Here is a 20,435-nt window from a genome sequence, read left to right as displayed (position 1 = left end):
TTTGTCTCCTTGAAATTATGGGAAAAATCTTTTAGAATAATAGGAATAAAAAGTAATAATGATTTTACAATTTTAGACTTTTTTATGTTACATGCAGCTGCTTTTCTTTTGAAATTTAACACACATTTCTTTATTAAATGCAAAATTCATCAGGAAAAACACGCCTGAAAGTTAGTTTAAAAAAAAAGAAAAACTCCAAGCCTCACTCACTTTGTCTTTCTCCAGTCTCTGCCCCCTTGTGCTCTTATTTTGAAGGTCCTCTTCCAAAGTAAAACAGAAAATTATAGGGAACAGTAACTAATTCTTTGCTGATGACGAATGAATTGATCAATCAATGTGCCAAATCTGCCGTCATGTAAGCGCAATGACCAAAATGTCCATATTGTTCCTTTCTCTCTTGTCGCAGTCATCACACTCTTCACATACTTAGAGACACACAAACACACTCGCGCTCACACACTCGTTGTGTATCTCTAACTATAGTCAGACTTAAGGCGACTGACATTACTGGCATCGCCTGGATCATTCACTGGTGCAGCTGCTTTTTCAGAGCTTGTGCTGTTCGATCTCTTGGCATTGCTCTACCCCTCCCACCCTCCTCCACCTCTCTCTCTCTCCTTCCCTCGCTCACTTACCCAGCATCCCCCTCCTCCTTTCCCTCCTCTTACGGAGCGCTTCCAGAGGATGACTTCACACTCTGGAAGAGGGAGCAGCAGCAAAGAGTGGTGGCTGTGCTACGTTAGCATCTGAGATCCTTTCCCAGCAGCGTGTCTCGCCGCCACCACCCGGGCATCTCAGCTGGAGGAAAAGTGAGGGAGAGGAGGAACATGAAGCAACAAGGAGAGGGGAGGTTGAAAGTTTGATTGCCTCTGCAATGTGGCCACGCGCTACTGGAGTGCGCTTCGCCGGTGATGGAGCGCTCACTCTGGATTTAAGAGGATGACTGCTGAAGAGGTGGCAGAGGAAGAGCCAACTGAGAAGAGATCCTCCACTCACAGGAGGACACCTATGGCGCTCACATCGTCTGCATAGAACCTCCACGTTTCACCGCTATCGCCGCTGCTATTATTTTGTGTGTGTGTATGCATGTGTCTGTCATGGCATCCAGCTGACAATGCCCGTTCTCTTGTGGAAGTGTGACAACTCAGGCCAGACAAACCCCCAGATCTCCCGAGCGAACGCGGGCTCGGATCTGAGATGAGATTGAACCGAGCAGAGTTTTTCCTCCAGGAGCCAGATCCTGCCTCTCTGGGATTGTTCAGGCTTCGCACGGGGCTGTGACAAGCCCAGCGATTGTTTGAGACTCGGTTCACGGTGGCTGAAGATAGAAGTGCTGAAAATCAATTTGCCATTTCGCTTCCCCTTTCTGGGTAGTGGGTCACACCAGTGAGTATTAATCCCGACTGGAACCGGCTGGCCACGTTTGTGGAAGTGGTGACAGAAGGAGGAGAAGGGTCCACCTTTTGGTTCTTTAAAAAAACTTTTCAATTACAACAGTTCGGATTGATGAATGAAAGTGTGACCAGAGCCCCGGGAGGAAAATTGGTATTTGGAGATGACATTTAGTGTCATGGGCCTCGGTCGCCAAATCAAACACACGGCGTGATGGGAAAAGTTCATCTCAGGGCATTTGAGGGAAAGTATTAAGAAAAAAAGTCTCCACGCCAGAGCCGTCAAATTTACGTGTCACAAGAAAGTATAAATTCTTCAATTTAACATTTTTACTGGCCACATTTTTTGTAGAGTTGAGTGCATTTTTAAAATACTCTTTTAAAAAGTCCTTTTATTTTTTTTGTCAGACATCTGCTTAAAATAATTACATTTTAGACTGTGGCTAATTTAGCTTGTCCAATTATTTTATCTGAAAACCAGCAAACTAAAAAAAAAAAAGCTATGAAATTAATTCATTATCATGAGTTTTTTTCATCAGAATAACAGCAATTTTGAATTCAGGTACATTTGAAGCATAACTGTTCCTGTGTGTTTAAAACGGATACAGGTATAAATTCACATTTGATGATTTGCTTCAACTTGAAAAATTAAATTGAGGCCACAAAGTGATATTCCAAACCCTGAATCAAAAATCAGACCGAGTGTACTCACAGATCCACATCATGTGAGTGGAGATCTAGACTTTATAGGGACACGGCACCTCAGCTGATTCCTCAAAGGCATTGTTTTGATTTGAAGAAGATTCACAGTTTACAACATTTGAGTTATTAACACTGAGGAGCCAATGAAACTGCTGGACTGGACCTGACATGACCTCCATTCTCCTTTGAGCATTCAGACCTAAACCTTTTTGAACTGCTTCTGCTGTTTAGTGTAATTATTGTAATCCAGCTGATGCTCTAAGATGGGTGATGAAGACGTCTCCTGTCATTTCAGGTGCACCGGAAGATCCGGGAGGACTCGGACATGGCCCAGGACTCGCTGCAGTGCCTGGCCCAGCTGGCCTCCATGCACGGACCCATCTTTCCAGACGAGAGCGCCCAGGTGTCCTATCTGGCCCACCTGGTGGAGGGTCTGCTCAGCATGATCAACGGGTCAGTGTGTCACTGTGTTGCTAGTAAATCATACAGTCAGAGTGTTTCAGCCAAGCTAGTGGTATGGAAAAGGAGAACGGCGACGCTGGTCGGTCGGTTGGTTGGTCGACATTCATGACCCACAGAGGATCCAACCTTTTGACTTCCCAGATATTTTTACTGTTACTCTTCTAGGTAGCTGACACCAGCAGATGTAAGTCAAAATGTCTCAACCACGATCAAGTTGGTTGTCGTGAACGTTCCTCCAAATGTCCTTTTGGTTTGGAGATCTTGCCTTCCTGAAATGTCATCCATTTATGTTTAATACTCATATGGTGAACGTGGTAAACTTTTCTACATTGCCATGGGGAGCTTGTTAACATTTAACTTTTAGCACTGAATTCAAACTTGACTATTGTAAGAAACTTTCCCAAGGATGCAGGAATTATTTTGCACTCGCTTCACTATAATAAATCACATTTCCCTCCTATAAACACATCTGGTACAGCAGGGATCTCAGACGTTAACATAAAACCGTATGATACCACAGACTTTATTTATTTTGCCCCATTAAAACCACACTAATTACACAAAATGAGTTGAAGGTAAGTAGAAAGGAATTAGACCAAATTGATACTCATTGGTAGAGACAGCTGAGATGTAGGTTGTTCTAAACTGTGGATGTGTTCGTTTTATATTTAACCCGGGTGTAAAACTTCATGCCGCAGCGTTTAAGTTGCCGTTCTTGTCGCGTTGCCTTGGCTTTAATCTCAGTGGCTGATTATCTCCAGCAGTATTGCCATGATGCCGCTTTTTTTTTTAATCCAGAGACTCAACAAGTGATGAGGCCAATGTCAACAGCAGCGTGAGTCACTCTGTGCCATTTCTGCTCTATTTACTGGAAGTAATTGCTTGTTGAGTCTGTGTTTTTAATGGCCTCTGATTCTGGCATCTCTGCCCTCTGTGGGGAACTGGCTGCAGAGGGATGAGCTCGTCTTCCAGCTCACTAACAAATAGAATTAAACAGGAACTTTCCCGGTTTCCGCTGAAACCACATTAATGCCACCGAGGCTTTAAGTGTGCTCTTACAGAAGCGATTCCTCGTGACGAAACCGATGTCGACACTTTCTGTGACCTCATGCGAAGGAGAAGAAGCCATGTGGAAAATATCTCAATTAGAAATCCTGCATTCTGATTTTTATGGTTTACAAGCAGGATCAAAAAATAAAATGGGATTCATGGAATATGAAACAAAAAACCTGAGAATATATTTTCTGTGAGGTTATAAACCTATTCTGCTAATATTTTTCTTTTTCTATTTTGTTGCAGAACAATTATACAAAACTGATTTACCAAGAAAATCAGAATATGATTAGTTTAAATCCAAAATTAAAAACAAAAAAATGGACATTAATTGAAGTTAGTAAAAAAAAATTGTATAGAATATTTTATCAAATTACTCAAATTATACAATACATTTTTAGAAATTATAAAAGACGGGGCTATTACATAACAATTACAAACAAATCAAAATTGTACTTTCTTTATGTCAAAATAGACAAAATAGATATACTGTAGTTAAAACCTAAAACATGAATATGAAGCCGGGGTGGATTGTAGTTTTCAGTTCATGATTTTTTTTCCCAGCTATGATTTGATTAAAATTCATTTTGACTGTGTAAATTATCCCAGTGAGCGTGGAGCTTTGGCCAGCTCCTGCTCCTCTTTTGGCACCACACAATTACTGTCTACGGCAGTTTTTAAAATCCTAAAACAATTATAAAGCAGCAGCTGCATCAAAACAGGAGGTTTCCCCAGAATAAACTGTGTGCTTCGGTCTTCAGCTCACTGTATTTTGATGAGAATCCCTGAACGCCAATTTGTTTTTAAATACTAAAAGCTATGCTCAAATCGAATTTTTCTCAATAATTTAATTTCCTCAGCAATTATTTTATAAAGTGCTTCCCGATCCCGTCCTATTCGGTCCTCATTTTCGACAGATGAGTCAAGAGTTTCTGATCAGAGCATCCAGAAACCCTGATTAAGAAGCAGGTGAATCACAAACTTGTCCGTCATGTGTATTCAATTCATTTTCATCACTGTTTTCCTTGGTGCTGCTTGTGAATCGCTGTGTGAGCATAGAGTTGAAGAACCTCGGGACGCCGTAGGTCCACGATTCTATCATTGTGTTCTCTCAGGAGGGATGGTGTGAGGCAATAGGACCTGTCATGTGCTGACAAACGCCAGGTCGTCCAAGCCGGCAGTTCAGCTCACAGGCGGCTGTTAGAAGCGAATCGATTGTTGTTGTGCACTGCTGGGAATCTGTGTGTGTGTGTTTTCGGCTGCAGGCAGATGCATTAGAAGAGATTACTGCTCTGTTTTTAGCAGCTGGGTGAGGCAGCATGGGGCGGAGCCACGCAACATTTATTTCTCTCCAAGGTATCCCACTAACATTTAGTTCTGCCAGGTTTAACCTGCTGATTTCTTTTATTTGGATGACAAAATATCTAGATTAAAATAAGACGTCACACTGTGTTTAAGGTGAGGTCTTCAGATGTTTGAGTCAACCACAAAGAAATATTCATCGTGTTATGATATAAAACACAAACCATACTTTTTTCCATCTATATTTAAAAGATTATCAACAGATTTCCTTTATTAAATCTCTGTGACTTCATAAAAATCAACCTGAAGCACAGCAGAGAATAAAACGTGTCCTCAAAAGTTTTTGTTTTTGGTCAAAAGTTTTTGTTCTAATCTGTAGAGATTAGAATTCAATCGACCTGTGTGGACGTTATTCTCCCACCATCTAATCTGATCCATTTTGAGATATATTCAATGAAATTAGACATATTTTCTGAAGTTTGTTAAAGTAGCTGCATCTCCTGTTTTTGTCCCAAAGCTGCTCTGATTCAACAAAGAGCTTCACTCAGGTGCATCTGAACCCTCAGCCAGCCTCAGGATCTGAACTTAACTCTGCTTTTATATCAGTTTCTTTTATATGACTTCATACTGAATTAAGAATTTCAGATAAATATACTTTAATTGTAAGTATTCTTAAGGTGAATTTCACTAATATCTTCAAAGTCACCAAGAGGAGTTCTAACCTTAACTGTGTTGAGATTTTATTATCCGTCCAGCACCTTTTTTTTTTTTTTGTGCTAATAAAACAAAATAGAATAAAAATATCACAATAGAGAGAACCTTTCTGTCCTCCCACCAACGTTAGGTCGTTCTTAAATTTGTGTCATCCATTAGCGGACATTTTTATCTTCTCTGTATTTTTATCACATTGTTGATTTGTTTAAGGGCTACTTAACATGTAGGAGTTCAACATGGCAGAAAATAGATCCGAGGTTTTTAAGAAGTGGGGGTGTTTGTGTTTGTCGAAGCGCTTCTGATGTGAATTAAGGGGCCGCATGTATAAATAACTTGGAGACGAACACTTCCAGTCACACACATGCTCGCTGTCGTACCACGTGACTTGAGTACGGGTCTCTCTCTCTCTCCCTCCCTCCTGCTCCCTTCCCTCCTCTCCTGCTCCGTCTGTAATCACCTATTCTTGGAGCTTTTTTCCAATTGCCTCATCGGAAAGCCATGCGGAGAGGGACGGCCGATCTACAATGATTGAACAGTTCTGCTCGCAATTTAGCTCCATCTGATAGGGGTTAGCTCGGCCTCTCACGGGCCGCCTGGCCAGAGGTGTGTCCCTTCAAGACAAAGTCAGGGGTTTATTTAGCGATGGCATAAACCTGGAAGACCAGTGTCGGTCTTTAGGTGCTGGCACTTTTACACTTTTAGCTTATCATCAAACCGGCGCTATGATTTCACCTTCTAGGGGCATGAACTCAGAAACTATATCGTTTCAACATGTCGACAAAATCAGAAGAAAAAAAAAGGAGCACAGCTGTTGTTTCCAGTTTTTTAACCTGCAGATTTAAGAGCTCCTCATTAAACATGTGCATGTTGTGTGTTCATGGGAGGACGTGGTCTCCTGCAGCGCTGCAACTAACACGCACACCACTGCCAAAGTGTGTTTTCAATTTTAAACATTCCCTGGACGTACGACAAGACCGTTCGGCCTCTGTTGGTTCCGACTCATTCTCTTCTTGGTTTTTATTGTTCACGCGAATCGTTTTTCCCTACCGTGTTTCTTTTTTTATCTCATCTTCCTCTTGTGTGTTCAGATTTCTTTGTATGTTTTCAACTTGTACGAATCGTGGAGTAGAAACAAACACAGAATGTGATTTTAGAATTTTTTTGGGTAGGACTGCTACTGGAAATAATTCCTTGTGACCATCGGCGTATTAGCATAGCCAGAGTGTTTCATGCTGACACAACCACAGACTGCAGATGTCTAATATTATCAAAGTAATAAATCCTCTTTGGTAAATTTAACTCTTCTGTATTCAGTTGTCGTATTTCCCCTTATCTTTGAACGCCTCCTCGTATCGACGACGCACACACTGAGGCTCGGTTTGTCCAGATGTTTTAGAATCCACATTTCACGCCACTTTTATGTGTCCAAACCTGTCGCCGTCAGCTTCACGGTACGATGTGAAGAGGTTGAATTCAAAATCGTTCCATCATCTCGTCTGTATGAAGCAGGAATACCACGAGAGCTGAGTTCAGATGCAGCTGTGGAAAAACTACTCAGAGGTCAAGTTGCCTCAGAGTTTTGGTTAAGGATCGATTTTCACGCCTGTTTCCAAACCTCGGTCATCTGCGGGTAAACTGGAACCTCAGCATCGCCCTCGAGTGGAAAGAGTCGTCTATCAGGCCAAAACACACAGGTTGGAATTGAAAATGGAAAAAAGAGGCCGTTTGGAGTCTCTTAACCTTTTCTGACCTGAGAAGGAAATCAATTTCCAGCCTCTGATTGTGTTTTTTTTAAATCCAATCGTCCCAGAGTTTTTGTAGCTCTTTGCACACTGACTGACTTTTGATTCCTCTTCCTGATTTTCCCCACCAGCGTTCGTTTTGTGCTGTCACTGCTTGAACTATCTGGAGTGTTTATTTATATCAGAACCGTGAAGCGGTCAGATTTGATCTTTAGATCACGTTTTATTGTCTGCATTCCCAGGATTGAGATCGAGGACTCGGAGGCAGTGGGCATCTCCAATATCATCTCCAATCTGATCACCATGTTTCCCCGAAGTACTCTAACGGCGCTGCCCAGCGACCTCTTCACCTCCTTCATCAACTGCCTCACGTTGCTCACCTGCTCGTTCGGGCGCAGCGCCGCCCTAGAGGAGGTGGTAAGTAATCGTCTGTCGGTGCTTTTTGTACATTGTCAGACATAAATAGCGCTCCCTTCTGTTCGCAGCTGGATAAAGACGACATGGTTTACATGGAGGCCTATGACAAGCTGCTGGAGTCGTGGCTGACGCTCGTCCAGGACGAGGAGCATTTTCCTCGCGGCTGCTTCGTCCAGCCGGCAGTGCAGGTCTTCAACTCATACATCCAGTGTCACCTGGCCGCTCCTGACGGCACCCGCAACCTGGTGAGACTGCGTCCCCATCTACTTTTATAAGCAGCGTCCGCTTGTTGTTAACTTCTCTCTCACAAACTGTTCAGTCACTGAACGGCATCACGTCTCACGACGAGGACGAAATCAACGAGCTGCAGGAGGACGACAGAGAGCTGTTCTCCGACCAGCTGTCCAGCATTGGCATGCTGGGGCGGGTGGCCGCCGACCACTGCATCCCCCTCCTCACCAGGTGAACGCCGTCACCGTTAATAAAAACCCAGGGCTTGTGTTTCCTGTGTGTGTGACGACTGTCATGTGACCCTGTCCCGCAGCCTGCTGGAGGACCGGGTGACGCGGCTGCACGGGCAGCTCCAGCGGACCCAGCAGCACCTGATGGCCTCGTCCGACCTCGGCTCGGTGGACCGGAAGGTTCTGGACGATCTCTACGAGGACATACACTGGCTCATACTGGTCTCAGGTGAGTGCAGTCGCGCCCTGCTGATGAATCAGGTGTGACTTTTATTACCTCATGGTGTCGTTGTAGGAGTTCAGTGCTTTTTAACGGTGTGAATTAAAATGAATCATTGCCCCTGCAAGAAGGAGGTTTACTTAAACTAGGCGCTCCATCAAGTGTAATGAGGTCCAAAGATATATATGCATATATAATGTTCTTATACGGCGTTTACCCTTTAGATCTTTTAAGCAATGCTTTCTGGCTTCACTAAGCTGGAGCTACTTCCTGTAAATACTTAGGTTCTCTCTGACTGGGTTTCAGAACCGATGCAAACACGGCGCCTAAGGCCAGAGCGACGCCCGTTTATAGTTCTTGCAAATGACTTTTCCAGTGCAGTTTATTCCACTTTATTTTTAAACAAGACAGAAGAGTCGATGTCCGCCCAAATCTGTGGCTTTGTTTAATGAAACGTCTGAATCAGCATCATTAAAGACGGGCGAAGCCGTTCGGCAGACCTCGCCGTTAATTTACCGCCCAGTAATGAAGAAATTCATGTTGTTTTTGTTCGTTCTGAAAGTTTATGGTGATTTTTTTTTTTTTTTTAAGATTTATTTTCTTGAGAAAAAAACAGCTGATCAGTTTTCAGTTTCAGATCCTGTTAAATTTCAGATGAACTGGTGATCCGTCAATATTGAGAGGTCTGACTCTGTCCGTTCTCCAGGGTATTTACTAGCAGACGACGCTCAGGGTGAAACCCCGCTCATCCCCTCAGAGGTGATGGAGTTCTCCATCAAACACTCCACAGAGGTGGACATCAACACCACGCTGCAGATCCTCGGCTCACCGGGAGAGAAGGCTTCGTCCATACCGGGCTGCAACCGCACCGACTCCGTCATCAGGTAGTACTATTTGTGGGTTTAGCAGTTGATTTGCAAATATTTAGGGTTCCATAGTTAAAAAATATTCAAGCATTGTCCCTAGAGGCATTTTTATGACGTTTTTGTGGTGAAGTGCAAAAAGAAACGGGAATGAAGAACAAAAAAGTCCTATGATCCGCTGTCTTCTAGCAGCGGGTTATCCGTTACCCATTCACCAGTTTTTATAATTTAACCTTGGAAAACTGTTATTAAACGTGTTAAAAGAGTGACGCGTGACCTCAGACTGCTGGAAAATGACGTCTCGTCCAAACAGTTCCCACACTCACCCGGATTTATGGTCACAACACCCCCAGAAGCTTGACCATAAAAGAGTCCACTGGGCAGGAAATGGTCTCAACCAGAGGAGTTTTTAGTCATGTCACTGGGATTTTTGATAGACCATAATTAGCCAATTTTGGTAGAGTGTCATTTAATTTTTTAAATCTTTTTTTGCTAGTTGCTATCCTGCAGCCGCCGCTGGGGGCACTGATGAACACAGAATAGACTGATGAAGTCAGAGAGGAGGTTAAAGACGGGAATTTTCATGCGGTTGTTAGGTTTGATTTAAGAAAGGATTATGAGTGGAGTTAAAATAGCGCTAAACTCACGAGGAAGCCTTAGTGCCGAAGACTTTCTGGCAGGAAGCCCCAGATTCTCCGTGGTAACGGTTTTATTTTTCAGGGGCTACTTCTGTTAAACGTGGTGACGACAAGAGATGGGAGCCAGTAACATTTTTCTGTTCAAGGTCACTGAGCAATGCGTCCTGCAGCGTTCGTTCCATGAGATGTGTGTGTGTGGGTGTGAGGGGTTGACAGCGGTGACACAGGCCTGCAGAGAGTCCGATGGAGTCAGGTTTCCTCGTGGCGATCTGACTCCCTCCCCCCCTGTAAATGTCAGCGTGGTGAAGTGGGCTTCCTCCGCTCACACGTAGTTCTTGAGATTAAACCCTCGGTTTGGTAAATCAGCCGCCGCCGGATGCTCTGGTGGTGAATTGAGGTTTTTCCGTGGCAGGTTGCTGTCGGCGGTGCTGCGGACGTCCGAGGTGGAGTCCCGGGCGACCAGAGCAAGCCTGACGGAGCTGCTCAGTCCACAGATGGGGAAGGACATCGTGTGGTTCCTCAGGCGCTGGGCCAAGACCTACCTGCTGGTGGACGAGAAGCTGTACGAGCAGGTGCGACGCCCCGGAGAACGCCTCGCGTTCACCCGCTACGCCGTTCCATCAGACGAGCCTCGCCTCATCCCCGTCTTTGTCTTTTATCAGATCAGCATCCCCCTCAACACAGCGTTCGGTGCAGAGACAGAGGGGGCCCAGTGGATTGTGGGATATCTCCTGGAGAAAGTGATCAACAACCTTTCGGTGTGGAGCTCTGAGCCGGAGCTGGCCAACGACACAGTGGAGCTGCTGGTGACGCTGGTGGAGAAGCGGGAGAGGTGAGTCAGCAGCGGGAGCCCCCCCACCCCTGTTAAAATAAAGAACCAGTCACATCTCTAATGCCCCACCCCCCACCCCTTGTGTTCAGGGCGAACATTGTCGTTCAGTGTGAGAGTTGGTGGAACCTGGCAAAGCAGTTCGCCAGACGCAGCCCCCCCCTCCACCTGCTGTCCAGCTCCCTGCAGCGCTCGCTGATGAAGGCTCTGGTGCTGGGGGGCTTCGCCCAAATGGACTCTGACACCAAGCAGCAGTACTGGGCTGAGGTATCTATCACAGTTTATCTACCTACCTAATCTAATCTAATCTGATTTAATTTTAGGTAATCCTAGATTTACGAAAACAATCAATTATTGACCAACAACAGAACGTAACTTTTCGGTCCTGCTCAGATGTTTCCACAGCGACATACGTCAAACACCCCCCCCCCCCAGATTGGTGGTCTATTTGAGCTGCAGAAATGTCCCGTCTCCCACCCGACCTGTCAATGCCCCCGCCGCCCCACATCCATATTTCTGATCAGATCTCCCAGCATCCACCTGTCGCCTCTTGTTCATGAGGTTCAAGGTGTTTGCTCGTCCCTCCCCAGACGTGCAGGGGGGGGGGGGGTATGGAGCCCAGCCCCTAGAGCTGATGGAGGTGACGATCACAACCATGTTAATAAAATCGCCTGTTTCCCACTGTGGATAACATGATCCTTTTTGCGATCCTGGGGGGCCTAGGTCTTAATAGGCTGACAGCAGTAAATGGGGGCGCAAAGCCACGACGACTCCACAGTAATTACGGCAGGGGGTGGTGAGTGAGACGGCAGCTGCTGGCTCCTTCAGCTGCTTCGTCTGAACTGGGGTGGATGTGTGGGAGGAAGAGGAGAGAGACCCAACACAGCTTGATTACACCCCGCAGTTCCTCTTCATTCATTATAAACACCAGCAGATCACTTCCTGTTGGTACCTCGGTGTCCTTTTCCCTACAGGATACGAGTAGGAGAATAAAAGTTACTAATACCCCGGTAACCCCTCTTAGAGCAGTCCCTCTCGCTGCAGGTCCCACCATAAATCTAGACGCGATTAAAGAAACATAAAATAGTCTTGAGGCAAAGCTTCCTTTATGCTCTTAGATCACAACCCCTCTCTCCCTTACTCTCTCTCTGTCCAGGTGTTTCAGCCCCTCCAGCAGCGTTTCCTCAACCTCATCAACCAGGAGAACTTTGCTCAGATCAGCCAGGAGGAAGCCGTCAAACAGGAAATCGTGGCGACGTTAGAGGCGCTGTGCGGCATCGCGGAGGCGACGCAGATCGACAACGTGGCCTCGCTCTTCTCCTTCCTCATGGACTTCCTGTCCAGCTGCATCGGCCTGATGGAGGTGAGAGTCGTTTCTAGAATGATAGAAATATCAAGGATCAATTTGACTCGATGAACCGACGACATCTTGAAGCTTCTTTTCGCTCGTTCATGTTTCATCCCTTCTTGCGTTGTTCAGGTTTACAGCAACACGCCCGAAACCATCAACCTCATCATCGAGGTGTTTGTGGAAGTGGCTCACAAGCAAATCTGCTACCTGGGAGAGGTGAGTGATGAACACATCCTGATGATTTGCTGCTGTTTCTCGACATTCCTCGGACCTTCGACGCTTCTTTGTCCTTGTATCTATCAGATTAAAATCAAACCTCTCCTCATCCAGACTAAATCCATGAAGCTGTACGAGGCGTGTCTGACGCTGCTGCAGGTCTACTCCAAAAACAACCAAAGCAGGAAGCGGAACGACGCCACGGCGGAGGAAGACCAGTACCAGGACCTACTGCTCATCATGGAGCTGCTCACCAACCTGCTCTCCAAAGAGTTCATCGACTTCAGCGACACGGGTGAGACGAGTGGTCACCTTTCGAACATTTTAAAGACCGGTCAGAATGACGTTTTCTCACGCCCGCTGTGTTCTAGACGACGTCTTCAGAAACCAAGAACAGGGATCGTCAGCGTCTAGTCGGACGGTATCAGCAGCAGATGTGGTTCTTTACGGAGTCAACATCGTTCTTCCCCTCATGTCTCAGGACCTACTGAAGGTGAACCTGCTCGGCCGCGTCCATTTGTTTGCCGGGTCCGGCGTGACAGAACATTCGTTGGACTGATGATGGTTTTGTCTCTGGTGTGTTCCAGTTCCCTTCCCTGTGTAACCAGTATTACAAGCTCATCACCTTCATTTGCGAGATCTTTCCAGAGAAGATCCCACAGCTGCCAGAAGACCTCTTCAAGAGCCTCATGTTCTCCCTGGAGCTGGGAATGACCTCGTATCCTCTTCCTACAGCGCATTCTTTTGAATGTCACCTTTTTTGTCAATTTCTATTCCATTTTTAAACTGATTTTAAATTACTGTACAGACATGTTCAGGGAGGAATGTTTGCTTTAGAGATTGTATTCCCTCTCAGTATTTTATGGAAGAATACTTTTTTTTTCTAAAGATATTTTGAACAGCTGGATTTTCAAAATGTGGCTGAAGCAAAGGAGAATTTCTCTCCGTCCGTGGAAGACAGAAAAGAAACGAGCAGTTTCAGTTTGTACTCCTTAACGCCCATGTTCAGGATGAGTTCAGAGATCAGCCAGCTGTGTTTGGAAGCTTTATCGCCACTGGCTGAGCAGTGCGCAAAAAACCAGGAGAAGGACACGCCCCTCTTCGTCGCCACACGTCACTTCCTCAAGGTAGAGATTTCACCATCCATGAACCTTCAAAGAAGCACAAAAGTTGTTCACATGCGAAAGTCTAAATATTCCTCATCGCTCTGCTCTGTCTGTGCACCCAGTTGGTGTTTGACATGCTGGTCCTACAGAAACACAACACAGAAATGACGGTGGCGGCCGGAGAGGCTCTCTACACACTTGTGTGTCTGCATCAGGTGAGTGAACATGAAGGACGACGACTGGACGCACCGTCGATAAAGAGTTTCAGTAGCCAGAGCAGATGATCCAAGTGTCTCTCTTTCTCTCTGTCTATCTCTCTATCTCTCTCTCTGTGTTTGTCTCTATCTCATATAAAACATGTTTGTGTGAATGAGTTCATTTTTAGGGAAGCCTGCCCTCTGTCGGTCATAGTGTCACAGCACATCTTAGCCAGCACATGAATTCAGTGACAAACTGAAATTTTGTGTGTGTGTGTGTGTGTGTGTGTGTGTGTATGACATTTAATCTTTTTCTCTCAATAAGCTTTATGCTGTTTTTTTTCATGTCATGCTCAACTTTAATGATAATTTTTAATGATGTTTTCATTATTACAATATTTTAAGGTTCATGTTTTGTGTGAACGCTACAGAAAATAGACTGGAGTGCCATCTAGTGGACAAATCTGTTCATACCTTAAAGCCTTTTTTTTGTGTGTGTGTTGGTTTCTCCTCTCCGTCAGGCGGAGTACTCGGAGCTGGTGGAGACTCTGCTCTCGTCTCAGAGGGACGCTGTCATCTACCAGCGGCTGGCCGACGCCTTCAACAAGCTGACGGCCAGCAGCACGCCGCCCACTATGGACCGCAAACAGAAGGTCGCCTTCCTCAAAAGCCTCGAGGAGTTTGTGGCCAACGTGGGTGGCCTGCTCTGTGTGAAATAACCACTGGAAACTGACATGGCCTCATTTCTTTGTTTTGCAAAGCAATCAGTCAAAGGCCTCCTTGATTTCCCCCCAAGAACTCTGGGTAGAGGAGACGCCACGACGCGTCTGAGGAACTCTGTCTCTCTGCCTGCTGGGGAACCCATCCCACGACTGAATTTGTACCGTGTTTTCATTTCCTCCAGTTTTAAAAATTTTTTATTCCCACCCGTTACCAGACTAGCCCCACCCCTCCAGAGTGGTTGACTTGATGGCGATCACGTAACCATGGAGACAGAGCTGCAGAGCAGATGGACTCGGTCGGGGGAGCCTGCCCTGTGGACTGACACGATGGAGCGCAGACGAAGTAGCAGCTCATGTCAATAGCGTGGATATCGACGGATCGCGAGATGCCAGAGCTATGAGAGCACACTCACACACACAGTGACAGAGTTAAACAGATTGTGAACAAGTTTTTTTGTTTTTTTCAGCAACTGAAGATATTAGAGAGCCCATGTTGTTAGGATACCATGGTAACCGTCTCCTCCTGACTCCATCCCATCTTGCATCTGCTTGGTTTCACCTGACTATGATTGTTTATGCCAAAAAAGTCACAGTAAATATAGTAACTCACAACCAGATAAAAAAACTTTTAGTGTGTGAGAAACAGCGTCTTTCTGCCGAGCCAATCAGCTGCAGAGTTGGGTTTGTGCTGGTGTTGCCATAGTAGGGTTTGTAAGGCCGCCTCCTTGATGCACATGCAAACACACTTCATTTTAACAGTTTGTACTCTTTCACCAACACACACACACGCACACATACACACGATCCTTTCCAGAGTGCCTTTGGTTTGTTGATTGTTCAGTTTGTGCGTGTCGATTGTCATACATCATTGACAACAAACGACGACTGTGCCTGTCATTTGCTAACAACACGGTCAAAAAAAAACACTAAACACACATGCAAAGCAGCTGCAAGGAAGGGCGTTTGTTTGTTCGTTGGCAGCGAGAGAAAACCAAAATCAAATTGTTTCTCTAAAGGATGTGTACATATATAAATAAATAATGTTGAATCAGAAACCAGGACAGGTGTATGTTCAAAGACTGAAACATTTTCTACGCCTGTAGATGGCAGGAAGAGGGAGCAACTTGTTTTGTTTTGTAGTTTTTCTTTCTCGGCATGGATTGTAGTCCGATTTCTCCCTCCGCCCTGAAGGACGGGGCCTCTTGATATTCGGCTGGTTGGTTTCAGGCGTATTTTTCTACAGCAGCATACTCATCCTGTCACTCCTCAACACACTGGATTGAAGACGAAGTTCAAGGACAGCAATAACAAACCAAATAAAAGGAGCAGAGCCACTTGCTGAAGCCCCGTTCAGAGCACTATTCTGGTTATTGTAGAATGGCTGTTTTGTTAATGAAGTGTAAAAGTGTACATAAACTTATTGTATAAAATGTGTGGCCTCTGCCTTTTCCTTCTCATTCGTGTTTGCTGTAACATCTCTACTTCAGTGGTGAAGTTAACGACCATAATGTTTATGACTGGCAGTGGTACTTTTAAAGTTGAAGAATACCAAAATGAGAACATGACGAAGATATTTCAGAAAGCCACTTTTTAAACCCATTAAATGTGAGCTGAAACGTTTCGTGCATATTTTTTTTTAAACTTGATAATTTTATTATAAACAAATATATCTGGAGGATGCAAATGACAGGGTTAGATGGAGGCAACTGATTCGCTGTGGCGACCCCTGACGGGAAAAGCCGAAAGGAAAAGAAGTCTCAGTAAATCACTTTTTTTTTTTAAACTATGTTATTATTGTTTTTTCTCGAGGACGTAGTGAATCGTACATTTTTTTTATTTCGGTTGTTTTAGGCTCTGGTCCGTTTGCTCTGAAAAAATATCGAATTTTCCGGTCTCTCAAAAACGAGCTCTGCATGTTATACGTCATCGATAAATTAACCAATCAAAGGTGTAGCATCGTCGTAATGGCCCGCCCCACTTCGCATCTGATAGGTTAACCTGAATGACATTAATTTATAGAGTTAGTCAGGTTAACCAATCAGAGGTGTAGTGGGGCGGGTCATCGAAGTGTCCCCCTCCTGTCGCCTAGCAACATACATAGTTGAAGTCCGAGACTTCATTTACGGCTCTACGTCGTAAAATCTGTGGCATAACAATGACAATGACCCAAGCGAAAAGATGCGCCACAGTGTTGGCGTTAGAAAAACAAAACATTTAACGGAATAAAAGTGATGTTGGACCGGAAGTAGTGCAGATAGCAGGTTCATTGAAACCGAAGGGGTTATGTTCATAGTGAGCGTCTGTTTCCTTTTATGGTATGATTGTGATAACGAATGATATCGCCTCGTGGGGGTGCAGGGAGGGGGGTCATTTTCCCTGTGCACCATGAGGGGCACTAATGCGCTATGAATTATGGGAAACCACAGACCGCAAAGAAGGTAGAAACTGGACTTTTCTCTGCGGTTGGCGGTGGGAAAATGCGGCCCTGAAGACTCTTCACCCCCCCCCCGGGGGCAAATCTAGAACCGGTCCTTGGAGCGTCAGTCGCCACTGCGGGAGAACACCCTGTCTCGGATCGCAACCGATTCCACCGTTCACACTGACCCGATTCTGATCAGGTGCGTTCACATGAGCGGGCTAGAATTATTCCCTCATCGGTCGAAATCATTTTCCGTTTAATTTCTCATCGGATTAAATCTGGGGACAATGTTGACAGGAATCCAATAAACACGTCAGGTGACGCAGTGTTTGTTGTACTTCTTTTTTTTTTTCTTTTTTTTTTTCTCGTCAACATATTCCACCCGATGGTGAGGCCTCACAAAGATCGATGATGAACTTGAACAAAAAAAGTTATAAAAAAAAAAAGTAATTTTATTCCTGGGATAATAAAATGTGTGCGAGTGTGAAGCATGTCAGTGGCGCACCTGCAGAATTTACAGTTGTACTGCATGTATTTATAGTAAATATGAGCACAGAACATATATATATATATATACTGTGTATATATATATGTATTTATGTATGTATGTATATGTTGTTGTTGTTGTTAAACATTCAATTTACATGTGTTACAAAACCTGCTTTAAAAAAGGAAAATAGAAAGAAATTTCACACAGATTATTATTCTCCTGATTTGATATGAACCACTTGAAACTGGATCAGTAACATTTATGTAAATTGTTAGTCTTCTCAGTTATGAGCGACTGCGACAGCGACGACGGCATCCCCCGGCTGTCGGCTCACACTCTGGCCGCCCTGCAGGAGTTTTACGACGAGGCCTGCGAGAACTTCTGCTCCATCCAGCCGGACCAGTTGGCTGTGGGAGCCGTGGAAGAGGACTGGGTGAGTCTAATGCAAAAGACCCGGGGGCCAAATGTTGCCCGCCACATCATAAAAGGTCAATGTCTCAATATTAACAGGTCAAAAGCGTGCTTTGACCAAGAACCACTTTTCCAACAATGCTGTGATTAAGCCTATTTAAATTCTGACACAAAACAAAGTTAATGTCTAACTTGTGTTTGAAGTTATTTTTATTTATTCACTTGGATAGTTTGATCCTTGATTGATGGAGTTTGTTTATGTACGGTCGAAGGGAAATTAGAATGCACACTACACACAACCACACACAAGGGGGCCTGTAAGCATGCAATGGGAGGTGGAGCGGTGAGTGCGCCCCAAATGAGCAACTTGTGAGGGGGACGATGCCTTGCTCAATTGCGCCTCGGCAGTGCTCCAGAGGTGAGCTGACACCTCCCACTGTCAGCTCACACTCCAGGTGTTTTTTTTCGGCGGTTCCAAGATCGGCGGTTCAAAAATCAAACCGCCGATCTTGGAACATTGGAAGAACCGCTCTACCACTGAGCCACTTAATGGGTTTATGCGGGTTTAATAACCTGAGAAATTAGAAGGATTAATGTTGTGTAAGCTAACATAGTTTTTCTATGCAACTGTAATGTTTGATACAAGTAATAAATTCAGTTATTTAACATTAAGAATTACTTACATTTATTTTACATTACATTAAGTTACATTTAGTTACATTTTCTAAGTTACATCTGGCCCTTTGAGGACAGCCATTATGCTGAAGTGGCCCCCGGTGAAAATGAGTTTGACACCCCTGTTACGTCCTCCAGTCACGATGGGGCAGAAATGCTGAGCAGATAGTATGACTTTTATTCAGCTCCTCTCTCAGGAGCGTCAGCAGCATCCCCATAATGCATTGTGTTCCTGACAGCGGATGAGCCAGTTCTGGTACAGCGATGAGACGGCTACCCGGTTAGCAGAGGAGGTGGTGCGTGAAGCTGGAGAGGGAGGCAGGTAAAACCAACACACACACATTAGAGAAGTTCCTGTGTGGTGAAAGCAGGAAGTTCTGATTCTGGAGGACTAAACCAGAACCGTAACGTGATATTTCTCACCTGTATGCGCACCCAGGATAGCGTGTTTGAGCGCTCCTAGCGTCTACCAGAAGCTGAAGCAGGGTGTGGTTGTTGGCTCGGATCGGGTAGCCGCCGCGGTGTTCGAGTACGACCGCCGTTTCTCCATCTACGCTGATGACTTTTTCTTCTACGACTACAACGAGCCGCTGTCTCTCGAGCCACACGTGGCTCCCCGGAGCTTCGACGTGGTCCTGGCCGACCCTCCCTACCTGTCAGAGGCTTGTCTGAGGAAAGTGGCCCAAACTATCAAGTACCTGAGCAAAGGGAAAGTGCTGCTGTGTACAGGTGAGAGGAGGCGGTCAGACGTGACCTCACGTTCAGAGGTGTGAGCTCCTGCTCGAACTGAACACACTGACTGTTCCAGCTCTTCTGCTGACTTCCTGTCACATCTGTTCCACAGGAGCCATCATGGAAGATCTCGCCAAGGAGCTCCTGGGTGTCAACATATGTTCATTTCGACCAAAGCACAACAGAAACCTGTCCAACGAGTTCTGCTGTTATGTGAACTACCCTTCTGGTCTGCTGTACTGCTGACGAGTTCACCGATGGGTAGGGGGGGGCAAAGGGGACAGGTGCCAGTCCTACTGAAGAATCCTAGTTCAGGAGAACTAGTGAACTTGTAAATCTTAATGAAAACGTTTTACATACTGTAAGAAGAATCTGGGAACTTGCTGCTTTCTCTGAAATTTTAATCTGATTGTATTGTAATTGTAGCAATACAATCTGATTTTGTATTTAGTCATCATTTAGCTCTGGACTGTTTTGAATTTTATTTAGGATCAGTGTTGACTGAATCAATCTCTGGGCATTGGTGGTGATATTTAGATTTACGCTGAACACGATTTTTGCATGTTCACAACAGCGGTCCAGCGGAGTGTTTAGCTAAAACAAACAAGAAGGTGTTATTTCATTGGTGTGTGTTTATTGTCTGAACCCTTTAGATGATAAAAAAATGGATCCGCTGCAAAATAAAGTTTTAAACAAAGTGTTGTGGTTTTGTTCTGCAGAGGTTTCCAGAAATGTCACTGATATCCTGCTCAGTCCAATCTTTGGATTTATGTTTCATATTTTGTGAAATATAAGAGTTACAACTGCAGTCATGTGGAATATTAGCACCGGAATAGAATTATTCCAGCTCTCTCCCGATAAAAGCAGGTCCTCACTTGCAGATGCGTTTTTCCATGAAATTGAAAGATTTTATATCGATGAGGTTTTTTTTTTGTTTGGTTTTTTTGGGGGGAGGGGGCATCTTTGCTCAGTCAGATTTTACCAGTTTGGATTTCCCAAACATTTGCTTATTATTTGGTAGATTTTCATGAAACTTGTTGGAAGAGTATGGAATGTGGCAGGAAAAGCACCGTTCTATAGGATCTGTGGGTTTTAGGATTTGAGTTTCCCATTGATGAGAAATTGCAAAGGCTTGTGGGTTCTCTTTTGGAATGTTGAATATACAACCGCATTCATTTTCAGGGGTTGTGATTATACCTCTTCATTAAAGAGAATAACAAAGGACTGAAACGGCGCTTCAGGTTAATTGGCCGGTCCCAAATTGGCCGCAGGTGTGTGTGTGTTTGTCTCTCTGTGTGGCTCCGTAGTGCGCTGGCGTTACG

At 44.9% G+C, this 20,435-nt stretch overlaps 2 protein-coding genes across 2 annotated transcripts in view; both read left to right on the top strand.

Moving 5' to 3' along the window:
- xpo4 (exportin 4) overlaps positions 1-15,816 on the top strand; it is a 33,517-nt gene extending 17,701 nt beyond the window's left edge. Inside the window, exons 8-24 of the mRNA XM_068329499.1 lie at positions 2,389-2,546; positions 7,609-7,783; positions 7,852-8,028; positions 8,103-8,245; positions 8,328-8,473; positions 9,171-9,348; positions 10,378-10,537; positions 10,628-10,797; positions 10,887-11,061; positions 11,951-12,157; positions 12,275-12,361; positions 12,476-12,656; positions 12,733-12,854; positions 12,949-13,079; positions 13,371-13,488; positions 13,590-13,682; positions 14,186-15,816. Coding sequence (XP_068185600.1) covers positions 2,389-2,546; positions 7,609-7,783; positions 7,852-8,028; positions 8,103-8,245; positions 8,328-8,473; positions 9,171-9,348; positions 10,378-10,537; positions 10,628-10,797; positions 10,887-11,061; positions 11,951-12,157; positions 12,275-12,361; positions 12,476-12,656; positions 12,733-12,854; positions 12,949-13,079; positions 13,371-13,488; positions 13,590-13,682; positions 14,186-14,383 — 2,619 coding nt within the window. The 3' untranslated portion in view covers positions 14,384-15,816. The remainder of the gene's footprint in view (positions 1-2,388; positions 2,547-7,608; positions 7,784-7,851; positions 8,029-8,102; positions 8,246-8,327; positions 8,474-9,170; positions 9,349-10,377; positions 10,538-10,627; positions 10,798-10,886; positions 11,062-11,950; positions 12,158-12,274; positions 12,362-12,475; positions 12,657-12,732; positions 12,855-12,948; positions 13,080-13,370; positions 13,489-13,589; positions 13,683-14,185) is intronic.
- A 730-nt stretch (positions 15,817-16,546) lies between these two features.
- Positions 16,547-19,810, top strand: eef1akmt1 (EEF1A lysine methyltransferase 1). The gene is made up of 5 exons (XM_068329557.1): positions 16,547-17,004; positions 17,571-17,728; positions 18,621-18,703; positions 18,821-19,110; positions 19,226-19,810. The coding sequence occupies exons 2-5, from the start codon at positions 17,582-17,584 to the stop codon at positions 19,357-19,359; spliced, it is 654 nt and encodes a 217-aa protein (XP_068185658.1). The 5' UTR covers positions 16,547-17,004; positions 17,571-17,581; the 3' UTR covers positions 19,360-19,810.
- The last annotated feature ends 625 nt before the right edge of the window (positions 19,811-20,435 follow it).

This window comes from Antennarius striatus, chromosome 12, assembly GCF_040054535.1.
Source record: "Antennarius striatus isolate MH-2024 chromosome 12, ASM4005453v1, whole genome shotgun sequence".
NCBI lineage: Eukaryota > Metazoa > Chordata > Actinopteri > Lophiiformes > Antennariidae > Antennarius > Antennarius striatus.
Note: the sequence above shows the minus strand (reverse complement) of the source record. Positions and strands in the feature narration are given on the sequence as shown.

What these genes read in the sequence shown, in the direction of transcription:
- eef1akmt1 (XM_068329557.1), top strand. Translation starts at nt 17,582, where the DNA reads ATGAGCGACTGCGACAGCGACGACGGCATCCCCCGGCTGTCGGCTCAC. An exon ending in GAAGCTGGAGAGGGAGGCAG is followed by an intron (nt 18,704 to 18,820) that starts GTAAAACCAACA and finishes ATGCGCACCCAG; the next exon opens with GATAGCGTGTTTGAGCGCTC. An exon ending in GAAAGTGCTGCTGTGTACAG is followed by an intron (nt 19,111 to 19,225) that starts GTGAGAGGAGGC and finishes TCTGTTCCACAG; the next exon opens with GAGCCATCATGGAAGATCTC.